At 45.1% G+C, this 12,155-nt stretch overlaps 1 protein-coding gene across 1 annotated transcript in view; it reads left to right on the top strand.

Annotated features, from left to right (window-relative positions):
- ATP9A (ATPase phospholipid transporting 9A (putative)) overlaps positions 1-12,155 on the top strand; it is a 95,785-nt gene that overhangs the window by 11,028 nt on the left and 72,602 nt on the right. The window contains exon 2 of the mRNA XM_044297369.1: positions 9,711-9,855. Coding sequence (XP_044153304.1) covers positions 9,711-9,855 — 145 coding nt within the window. The remainder of the gene's footprint in view (positions 1-9,710; positions 9,856-12,155) is intronic.

Raw genomic sequence — 12,155 nt, 5'->3', positions numbered from 1 at the left:
TTGATATTCCTCCTTGTGCTATAGATTTCTACCTCCTTCTTTTCTTTTTTTTTATTAATTCCCCCCCCCCCCCCCCCCTCCTTCATTTATGAATTATTAGTAAACTCTCCTGTGTTCAGTACTATGCTAGAGGCTTTGACAGGCAGCCGGATGGGACTGTTATTAGTCCTTGTGTACTGCATTTATATTCAATGGTCTCTGGTAATTCCATTTCTGTGGAAGCGTGATTCAGGGATTTTTCCAGGCAGGCTGAACCTGAATGATGTAGTCTGAATTTCTACTGTGATGACTCTCATTGACATTGGGCTGATATCAGGAAAGAAATGTACTGGAGAAAGCGGGAGCGGACTAAAAGACTCATTAACCATTACCATCAAAAAGCCAATGCATTCTTACGTAAATAAAGCCATAATGAGACAATCCACAACTTTTTTAATTGTATGTAAAGAGGACCTGTAACTTCTCCTGACGTGTCTGTTTTAGCAAATATTCTCCCCCCCCCCCCCTCTGTAATAGCAATTCTGGAGCATTTATTCTTATGACTCTGTGCTGTTCCTTTATTATTCCTGCTAGAAGTTATGAATGAATTGCTAGCAGTTTGCAGTGAAGATCCAGATGGGTGTTACCAGTTGGGGTGTGTCCCTGCGGCCATGCTATCTGATAGACCGATACCTCAGGATAGACCATACATATCGGGTCCAACACACTGGATCCCCACTGATCAGCTATTAACTAGATCACACAAAACATAGTGATGGCGTGAGAAGTGGCAACATTATGAAGAGCCTCTTTGGCACGTCTCAGCAGGTCTGTTTGTCAGAATCTGAAATCTGTGCCAGCTAGGAGCCGCTTTAGGTGTGACTTGCAGCAGAAACTAGCTTGAAGGGAATGTGTCATCAGAAAATGACCTAATTTTTTTCAATCATGTTTTTTTTAAGAAATGTGGATGATATTATTTTTAATTTTCCATGTCAATATCTATGTTTAAACAAAAACCATAAAATACGGCAGACGTGTTCATCGGGTAATCGGAGTCTTTCAACATGTTTAAAAATAATCCTTTGCTGGCGGCAGATCGGGCCGATGGCATTAGCGATCGCTCGTTCCCATGTTGAGGAGGAGATCGCTGCATGTAATAGCAGCGCTCTTCCCTCCTGGCGGTCGCCTGCTTCATCTGCCTGTGAAATAGGGCCTTAAAGAGAGGACCTTTCATCGGGCCAAACATTGTAAGATAACTATCGGACTGCGTAGAACGGCGCCGCTCCTTTCTCCCGCTATGTCCCCCGGTATTTTCGCTGAATTGGTTATACTGGGAGGAGTCGGCCCTGTTTCTCCCTGGGCGTTCCTTCTCCCAGGCTGTAGCGCTGTTCAATCGCAGCACAGAGCTCACAGCCAGGTATTTTCGGGGGACATAGCGGGAGAACGGAGCAGCGCCCCAGAATAATAGTAAGTGCAGCGAGTCCCCGGGGCACCGCTCTACACAGCCTGATCTTACAATGTTTGGAACGATGAAAGGTCCTCTTTATACCTAATAATAGGCGTCACTTCTTGGTCTGTACAGATCACTTTACTGCAGTTAACTGCTTATCTGTCATTCTTATCCTGCCTGTAACGATTTCACTTCTGTGTATAGATAACACATGATCCACCATCCACAGTAGGTGATTGTCAGCGCTTATCTATTCTTTCCTTGTACAATAACCTCTGCAAAGGGCACAGAGCATGCCCAGAAGACTATCCCATAGAAGTCAGTGAGGTCTTCTCCTGACTGTTGTGTCTATGGACCATGGGGCTGCCGTAAAGCAATTTTCTTAATGCTTTCTAAATGCTGTTAAGAACAGCTCAGGCAAGATGCCCCCCCCCCCCCCCCCCCTATGCAACGTTTTTCAAGGCTAACACGCAGCCGAAACGTTGCATCCGGGAATAAATTCCACTCTTTGCACCTTTTTGGACGTGCTGTCTCCGTTTTTTTATTTTTCTGGATATCTACAAGTTGTTCTACTAGGGGCTTTTTACCACCCCTCCTGGAGACGAGCACCCGATACATCATTATCAAGGAGTGCTGTCCACCCATATTTTTCGCTATAGGCTGTTCAACCTGTCGGATCCGTCCTTCTCCTATTTTGCCGTGCCGCTGGACTGCCGCTCCATCCCCATTGACTATAATGGGGACGGGGGCGGAGCTCTGGCGCAGTACGGCAGTTCGCAGTGAGAGGCCGCCGGACTAAGAAGTCGGACATGCAGTACTTTTATTTTGGCGGCCTTTCGCCGTGCACTGCCGTGCTGCGCCGGAGCTCCGCCCCGGGTATGGAGCGGCGGTCCGGTGGCACGGCGAAATAGCGGAAGGACGGATCCGACAGGGTTTACAGCCTGTCGGATCCGTCCTGCCGCAAGTGTGAAAGTACCCTTAAATGTCTTGGGCTGTGTAGGACATGCCCCTCCGGACCACATTCTTCTCACCGTATATAATAGTGGCAAAAAGGCTGAAAAAAATACATCTGTCCATCCAGTTTGGCCAGTTAGGGTCCATTCAGACGTCTGTAGTGCATTGCGGATCCGCAATACACCCGGCCGGCACCCCAATAGAAATGCCTATTCTTGTCCGCAATTATGGACAAGAGTAGGACATGTTCTATTTTTTTCCTGTCCGTCAAAAAAATAGCAGCGGTCCTATTTTTTTTTTTGAGAGACAACAGTTCGCGGACCCATTCAAGTCAATGGGTCCGTGAAAAAACACAGAGGCCGTTTTTTTTGTCCGTTTTTTTCCTATCATTTTTAAGGCAAACTTGACTTCTATATTTTTTTTTTTTTTTTTTTTTTTTTTTTACTTTTCTGGTCTGGTGATCCTCCAAAAATCAAGGAAGAAAATACGGACACTGATCACGGAACAACGGAACCCCGTTTTGCGGACTGTGAAAAAATACTGTCGTGTGCATGAGGCCTAACTCCCTGGATCAACGACCCCTCTCTAGTAGCTATAGCCTGTAATATTATTACGCTCCAGGAATACATCCAGGCCCCTCTTGAACTCTTTTAGTGACCTCACCATCACCACCTCCTCAGGCAGAGAGTTCCATAGTCTGACTGCTCTTACCGTAAAGAATTCTCTTCTATGTTTGTGTACAGACCTTCTTTCTTCTCCCTCCTCCATCCTGTTGTAGGGGATTGATACATCTCCCCCATCATTTTTCAGTTGGTCCTGGTAGTCACAAATGTGTTCTAGCCCAGTGGTACCTGGATGACCTTGTGCATGGGGGGGGGGGGGGGGGGGAGGAACTAGAAGTGAACTAGAAGTGTCTTCTTCTCACCGTTACTGGACACATTAGGTTCTGAGAGGGAATTAACAGAACAGCATGGTGCGCCATAACTAGTATAGGAGAAATATCTGGACACAGGAGCGTGTGCTGTCACTTCTGCTTTTGGTGAATGATGGTGGGACTTCCTGATTTGTAATAATGAGATCAAATATTGTAAGCAGAACATTCAGGCAACTTGTAGGGCTCTCTGCGAGTTTACAGACATGTTAGACAGGAATGACTGGTTTGTAGTGGTTCCTGCCAATTAAGGCTGTGTAACTCGAGCACTACATAACTGGTCCTGGGACAACATCCCACAGTGTCCTCCTCATGAAGTGCACACTTAAGGTACTTACCAGTGGCCAGCTGTTCCGTTCTGCAAAATACGGAATGCACACAGATGTTATCCGTATTTTTTGCAGATCCATTTTTTGTGGACCGCAAAATACATACAGTCGTGTGCATAAGCCCCAAGTAGCATACTACTTAGGGTCCATTCACACGTCCGCAATTCTGTTCCGCATTTTGGGTCTGCAATTCTGTTCCTGAAAAAAAATAGAACATGTCCTATTCTTGTCTGCAATTGCGGACAAGAATAGGCATTTTCTATTAAGTGCCGGCGATGTGCGGTCTGCAAAATGCGGAACGCACATTGCCGGTGTCTGTGTTTTGCGGATCCGTGAATCCGCAAAACACTTACGGACATGTGAATGGACCCTTATTGTCTATTATTATTATTATTATTATTATTATTATTATTATTATTATTATTATTATATATATTTTTTATTTTTTTTTTCCTTGTGAAAATTCTCCTGGCAGAAACCTTGGTCAAGTGTAGTATGTACAGTAGATCCAAATGTGGCATGAAATCCACACTGAACCTGTGTCAAATCGGATACATGTGAATGGAGCCTTGCAGGACATTGCTTACAGAAGTGGATGTGACTATAGAAATAAGAATTATAATGCACCTGAATATGTTGCCTTCTGTAGGCGCCATGCTGCCACCCACCAAATACCAACATCTCTACATATATACCAGGGAGCAGAGCGGTTCGAGATGGACTTGGTATTGCTCATCCAGCTTTCCCTGAAACTATGAGATGGCTGGGTACTTTGAACAACTTTACAGAAGATTTTATATTATGTTAAAGGGGTAGTGTCAATTCAGAAAATGGCATTTATCATGTAGATAACGTTAAAGGGAACCTGTCACCTGGATTTTGGGTATAGAGCTGAGGACATGGGCTGCTAGATGGCCACTAGCACATCCGCAATACCCAGTCCAAAACTATTTTATATACATGTAAATCACCTTAGATGAGTCCTGTCTCCTCCATGCTTGAGAGAGGAGTCCAGCGTTCTCTGACTCTGATCCAAGCCATGCCCAGTGTGAAGGAGCCCAGCACCGCCCTGCATCCTCCAAATATCCTCCTTGCTCCCCGATGTCACAAAGCTAGAGCACCGAGCTAGCGCATGCACAGTTCATTCCCTGAGACTGATGCCAGCACAGGGAAGGAACACTATGCCGACACTGCGCATGCGCTAGCTCGCGCATCGCAAGATTACGGTGCTCTAGCTTTGTGACGTCGCGGAGCAAGAAGAGATTTGGAGGATGTGGGGTGGTGCTGGGCTCCTTCACAGTGGGTGTGGCTGGGCTCCGGAAACGTTAGTAGCCTCATTTACATATATATATATATTTATTTATTTATTTTCGTTTTTTGGCACAATAAAAGCACACAGAGCTATGGGGACTGGATATTGTGGATGTGCTAGGGGAGATCTAGCAGACCATGTCCTCAGCTCTATACCCAAAATCCAGGTGACAGGTTCCCTTTAATACAAGCACTTACAAATTCATTGATTTTTCCATCGCATTTATACACTGCTCATTTCCAGGGGTTACGGCCACCGTTGCAGTGAGGCCAGTTCTTTTTTTCTATAGTGTGCAAGCACGGCCACCGCTGCTGGATTGCAGGGTGCTCGTGACCCCTGGATACGAGCAGTGTATAATGAGATGGAAAAATGAATCCAGCCAGTAAAGGAAGCAATATGGACAATCGCAATACATTAGTAATTGCCTTGTATTAACTTTCTCTACATGATAAATGCCATTTGCTGAAGTGAGAGAACTCGGCTCCAGTTGATCCTGGAACAAACGTTCCCAGTGTCTGCTGAAGGTGCCGTCACTAGAACAAAGCTGTTGAATGACGTGTGTTGTTCCAGTTGTCCTGGGCTGTGACTGCCAGCTCACTGAATCAACATCCCGGCACTCTTTCGACGGGCACTGCGCTGCTGCTGAAATCCAATATTAAATGTTATTTGGGTCTCATGCACACAACCATATGTACGGTCTGCAAACTGTGGCTCCACAAAGTACGGATACCGGCCGTGTGCATCCCGCAATTTTCACAGGGACCATTGTCAAAAACCCTATTCTTGTCCTATCCTTGTCCGTTTTGCAGACATGTTCACCTTGGGGAGAGATCGCCTTAATCGGCGTGAGAAGACATATAGGCCATTCATGCTCCTCTGGAATTCTGGGAATAAAGGGGTGCAAATGTGCTCTTAACCAGCTCTGCCTCTAATGCCACCATATGTAAGGCAGCTATCTTATAAGTCAATGTTTGATCCTTTGAATAGGCCTTAAAGGGGTTGTCCAGGTTCAGAGCTGAACCTGGACATCCCTCCATTTTCACCCCGGCAGCCCCCCTGACATGAGCATCGGAGCAGTTCATGCTCCGATGCTCTCCTTTGCCCTGCGCTAAATCGCGCAGGGCAAAGGCATTTTTCTGATTTCCGGTGACATACCGGGCTCTCTATGGGGCTGACAGGCAGCCCGGTGACGTCACCGGCACTGATGGGCGGGATTTGGCTCTGCCCTAGCCAGTAAAACGGCTAGGGCAGAGCTAAAGCCTGCCCCTCAGAGCCGGTGACGTCACCGAACACACTGCTGGGCGGAAGTTACCGCCCGGCAGTGTGTTATTGAAAACACAAGAGCCTGTGCCCTGCGTGATCTAGCGCAGGGCACGGGAGCGCATCGGAGCATGAGATGCTCCGATGCCAGGCTCAGGAGGGCTGCCGGGGTGAAAATAAGGGTATGTCCGGGTTCAGCTCTGAACCTGGACAACCCCTTTAAATTAAGGAGATAAAGACCCCCCCCCCCCCCCTAAATCCTGACTTAGGCCTTTCACCCAAGCCTGTATTCTCTGCTCTGCACTGAGGGGCAATCACCCCGAAACAGCGGTCTGCAGATGAGTTGCTGGCTTATTTAATATCCGAGTCATGTCTCAAGGCCTACTTAAAGGGTCAAACATTGACATAAAGGATAACTGCCTTACATCTGGTCGTATTAGAGGCAGAGCTTGTTAAGGGCTCATTTGTATCCCTTTCTTCCATATTTTATTCTGGTATGGCCATGCAGGCATACAGAGTGCTGTCTGCATTTTTTGCGGCCCCATTGAAGTGAATAGGTTCGCACCCGATCTGCAAAAATGCCAATCGGATGTGAAAAAAAAATACAGCATCAAGCTAACCTATATGCTAGGTGTAGAAACCGGCATTCAGGGCACAGGATAGATCCCAGATCATCAGTCATTCTGGATTATCAAATGGTCATAGAAAACTTGAAGAGCCCAAAGACGTTACCAAAATAATCTACTATACAGTTCTGTGCTGGAAACGGCTGGATTATCAGACTGTCCGGATTACTAGATGGCCGCTCAATAAGAAAGAGCAGTTTGGCTGTAAATGCTCAGGGCGACCACTGATGGAATGATAACTAGTGGTCCTTCCATGGTGCTGTGTCCAGCCTATGAAATTACTTCTTTTTGGTTAAAAACGTATAGTTCTTTAAAACTTTCTGTATTCATCAAGCCTGTTTTTATTTGTACTGAGAAAGCTCACATCTTCTAAGGATATGTTCACACAGCGGATTCTGACGCTGTCAAATCCATGTTTTTTGCTGCATGTCTTCAGTTTGAAAGCTGCTGACCTGTTCGCAGGTTATCCTTATTGAATGGAGCTGACCGCATCATCCGTCTGGATACCATATCATGTCCCTTCTTGGCACGGACATGGCTTTAAACCGCCGGAAGCGCCAACTTCACCCCTGCTTTCCATTGAAAATAAGTCCATGCCAAAATTGCGGCGGCATAAACCACCCTATGCAGATTTTTTTTTTTATGCAGTCCTTGAAGCCAAACTCAGAAATGGATTCGAAAAACAGAAGTCGTATCTGCCCTTTTATATACTTTCTCTCCTTTTCTGATCCACACTTGGTCTTGGCTTCAAAAACTGCATAAAAAACCCCTGAACGTGCGGCTGTTCCCTAAAGGGTTGTCCACACAGAGTATTTTGCAGGCTAAGGGCTCATGCACACGACCGTATGTATTTTGTGGTCCACAAAAAATATGGATGACGTCCGCGTGCATTCCGTATTTTGCGGAATAAAACAGCTGGCCCCTAATAGAACAGTCTTATCCTTGTCCGTAGGGAGTAAAATAATAGGACATGTTCTATTTTTTTTTTTTTTTTTTTTTTTTTGCGGAACAGACTTAAGAAAACAGAATGCACACAGAGTAACTTCCGTGTTTTTTGTTTTTTTTTGCAGACCCATTGAAATGATTGGCTCCGCATACAGTCCGCAACAAAAACGGAACAGGCACGGGAAGAAAATATGTTTATGTGCATGAGCCCTAACTTTGGTGCGGATTGTACGCCAAAAAACTGCTGGGCGGCCATAAGGAAGCAACTTCCCATATGACTTTCTTTTTTTAGCTGAAAACATTGGAAGGTTGTTTCCGTGCGGCCACCTAGCGTTTTTTTCTTTTGTCATGGAATATGTGCCAAGTTCAGTGCTGAGCAGAGATACCAAAGGCCTGTGATGGCTAACCTCCGGCACTCCAGCTGTGGTAAATCTACGACTCCAAAGATGCCCCATTGCTTGGCTGTTCTCTGAACTCCATAGAAATGAATGGAGTATGCTGGAAGTCGTAGTTTCACCACAGCTGGAGTGCCAGAGGTTAGCCATCACTGCCATAGGCTCTTGAACACCATTTTACACAAGGTTTATGTTATGTGAAAACGTGATTTTATGTTAATTCAAAGTATGGCAACAACCTATGCATCCGCATCCATCTTCATACTTCGCCCCTCGAACTTTCATTTAGAAAAAAAAGAAAGTATAATACGTACACCTCATGTACATTATATGTTTAGAGCAAAAATACTGTAAAGCCCTAGGGTAAAATAAAAAATAAAAAAAGCAATGCATACACATTTTGGAGGTTCGAACACAGTGCACTACTTCACAAATATGTTCCTTTATGGGTTGTTTTTGTCATTTTCTTGTTATATGTTGAAAAGAAAAATCAATGGCCTACATTTCCTAATCGATTTATGCCATTATTTGGTCTAAACTGAGTCCTAATTTGCAAAAAAAAAAAAAAAAAAAAGTTAAAACGACAAAAATTTCACTTTTGACGCTGTACTCATCAACTTTTTTTCCAAGTTTGAAAAAGGCATGGTTTAGGACTTTAGGCTACTTTCACACTAGCGTTCGGGGCTCCGCTTGTGAGTTCCGTTTAAAGGCTCTCACAAGCGGCCCCGAACGCATCCGTCCAGCCCTAATGCATTCTGAGTGGATGCGGATCCACTCAGAATGCATCAGTCTGGCGGCGTTTGGCCTCCGCTCAGCAGGCGGACACCTGAACGCTGCTTGCAGCGTTGGGGTGTCCGCCTGGCCGTGCGGAGGCAATTGTATCCGTCCAGACTTACAATGGAAGTCAATGGGGACGGATCCGTTTGAATTTGACACTATATGGCTCAATTTTCAAACGGATCCGTCCCCCATTGACTTTCAATGTAAAGTCTGGACGGATCCGTCTGCAGCTACTTTCACACTTAGAACTTTTTCTACAATATAATGCAGACGGATCCGTTCTGAACGGATCCCATCGTCTGCATTATATGAGCGGATCCGTCTGGGCAGACCCCAGACGGATCCGCTCTGAACGCAAGTGTGAAAGTAGCCTTACTGGGAGGCCTAAAAGAGATATATTGGTACTAAAGCCAGGAAATGGTGCCAATTTTGCAGCAGCAGATCTATGCCTGCCCACAGCAGGCGTAGTTTTAATTTTAAAACTATAACCAGAGGATAGATCATCAGTTTAAACAAACTGCAGAATCCCTTTAAGGATAAAAATGCTTGGAATGTACACACGCTGTAATTAGCAATAAATGTCCTTTTAACTAATTGCATATAATCTGTAATTGGTCTGGAATTAAGGAACTTTATCTCTGCACTACTGCCGCAGGCAGCATCTCGTGATTCCTTATATCTTTACACTAGAAAGTATTAATATATTTTTCTTTTGTGCTTTTTTTTTTTTTTCTTCTTTTTTTTTAAAGGTGCTGTGATTGTTTGGGCTGTTGTGGCCGTCGGGAACTAAGGCCACGGACTGTCTGGCTTGGACACCCCGAAAAAAGAGAGCAGAGGTATCCGCGAAATGTCATCAACAATCAGAAATACAACTTCTTCACATTTCTCCCGGGGGTAAGACTCTTTGTCTCCCAGAATATTTTACACTTAAAGGGGTATTCCTTTCTCAGACAGCGGGGGCACATCACTAGGATATACCCCTATTGTCTAATAGGTGCTGGTACCACCTCTGGGACACGCACCTATTTTAAGAATGGAGCGGGGAAGGTGGTGGGCCGGAGGGGGACTGGTCGACATCTATCGAGTTAGGGGGCCTCCTGATTCTCCCCTGAGTGCCAATGTTAGGAGAGGCATGGTGGCTCAGTGGTTAGCACTGGTGCCTTGCAGAGCTGGGGTCCTAGGTTTGAATCCAACCAAGGACAACATCTGTATGGAGTTTGTATGTTCTCCCTGTGTTTGTGTAGGTTTCCTCCAACATTTCAAAAACATACTAATAAGGATTGTAGATCATGAGGGGACAGTGAGTGGTGATTAATGTATGTAGAGCGCTGAGGAATATTTTGGCGCTATATAAAGCAAAAAAAAAAAAAAGTTAAGGATCAGACATGTTGGATTTAAACTGCCCCATCCTTTTGTTCTCCAGAGGTGTGTGGCAACAGTTTTCTCCCCACTCCATGATATGCCATAAATGTAAGAGATCTATAAGCCCACGTGTACAACCTGCACCTATGCTGAAAAAAGTGTCCCCGGACTTCTGTCCTGCCTAGTAAGGGGGCGGCTGGCTACCACACCTGTGGCTATGCCATAATTTTCTTTGATGGAAATAACCCTTTTACGGTCTAGGCATGCAGCATTTCCACGCACTCAAACACTATTGGGATTTATCAAATTGGTGTAAAGTGGAACTTGCTTAGTTGCCCCTAGCAACCAATCAGATTCCACCTTTTATTTTTCAAAGGAGCTCTGAAAAATTAAAGGTGGAATCTGATTGGTTGCTTTCATTTTTTAGAGCTCCTTTGGAAAATGAAAGGTGGAATCTGGTTGCTATGGGCAACTAAGCCAGTTCTACTTTACACCAGTTTGATAAATGACCCCATATGTGTTGGCATATAGAGTCTTTATCATTGTCCGTAGGCTCTCTGTGCTCTGCCATATGGGGTCTCTGTATACACTAAGAGGCTCAAGGAGGAGTACAGGGCCCACAATCTAAGAAACCGCTGTACCGAATTTTTATCAGACAACAGATGGACTTTCATATTCTACATTGCCACATGAAATGTTTAACAATAATAACTGCAGACCCAACGCGTTTCATAGCTGAACTCTGACCTCACAGCAGGCTCTGGTTTGATGTAATTACCCCCCTGGGGGGTGGAGGGCCCATCTGTGGCTGCAGTAGTGTCGATTATCTTGAGAGCTGCGTGTCTACAAGTAGCTGTGTGCGCTCTGACACTTCTTGCATTGCTTTGTCTGTAGATACATCAGGTAAAAGTATTGCTCAGTGTCAGTAACGTCCTGCTGGTTAACCCATCATGGCAAGAAGCCGAGCCGTCCCCTGGGGCAGATTGGCCTTAATTAACACCTTACGGGACGGGCAGGGGGGATGTTGACAGCTGTTGGCACAATTGATCATTTCTTACACTTCTGTTGTTCGGCCAGTTGTTTAAGGAGGAGACATTTCTAAAGCTGGACATAGACGCAAGGTGGAAACCCTAATCTTATATGGATCCAAATACGACCATGCAGAACGGTCTTCGGATCTTCTTCTTTAGCAAAGCTAAAAGCAATGAGGGTGTCTTGTAGTCATTTTAGTATCCTTTGGAAATTACAAAAATTGGGGCAAAAAGTAACAAAAAACACCCTAGAGGTGCATTCACACGACCGTATTTTTGGCTCCGCATCCGTTTTGCAATTTTGTGGAACGGGTGCGGACCCATTCATTTCAATGGGGCAGCAAAAGATGCGCACAGCACACAATGTGCTGTCCGCATCCATAGATCCGTTCCGCGGCCCCGCAAAACACATAGGGTCGTGTGAATGTAGCCTTATATAACATCCCATCAGCTGTACAAGAGGTGTTTGCAACTTAAGGTTCAGCATCGGACGGACTAGCCTCCAAAAGTCCAACATGGCTGATCATCGGTGGAAGATTGAAAGCATTTGGTCCATTAAGTGAAAGAATTTGATAACTATTAGAAATACAAGTGAAACCTATAAGTTTGACTGGTTGTTAGGAAGGTATTTACACCTGATGGTCACATCGCATTTTACGGAACCTTGCGGAAATTGTGGCAATACATGCAACGTGACCTCTGCATGTAAAGAAACCTTAACCGCTCCTATATCTGTCTGGAAATTGTTCCAGGATTTGGTTTTAGTAAATGATGAACGATCATTTGGGGTTTTATTTTCCT

Source organism: Bufo gargarizans, chromosome 6, assembly GCF_014858855.1.
Source record: "Bufo gargarizans isolate SCDJY-AF-19 chromosome 6, ASM1485885v1, whole genome shotgun sequence".
Classification (NCBI taxonomy): domain Eukaryota; kingdom Metazoa; phylum Chordata; class Amphibia; order Anura; family Bufonidae; genus Bufo; species Bufo gargarizans.
Note: the sequence above shows the minus strand (reverse complement) of the source record. Positions and strands in the feature narration are given on the sequence as shown.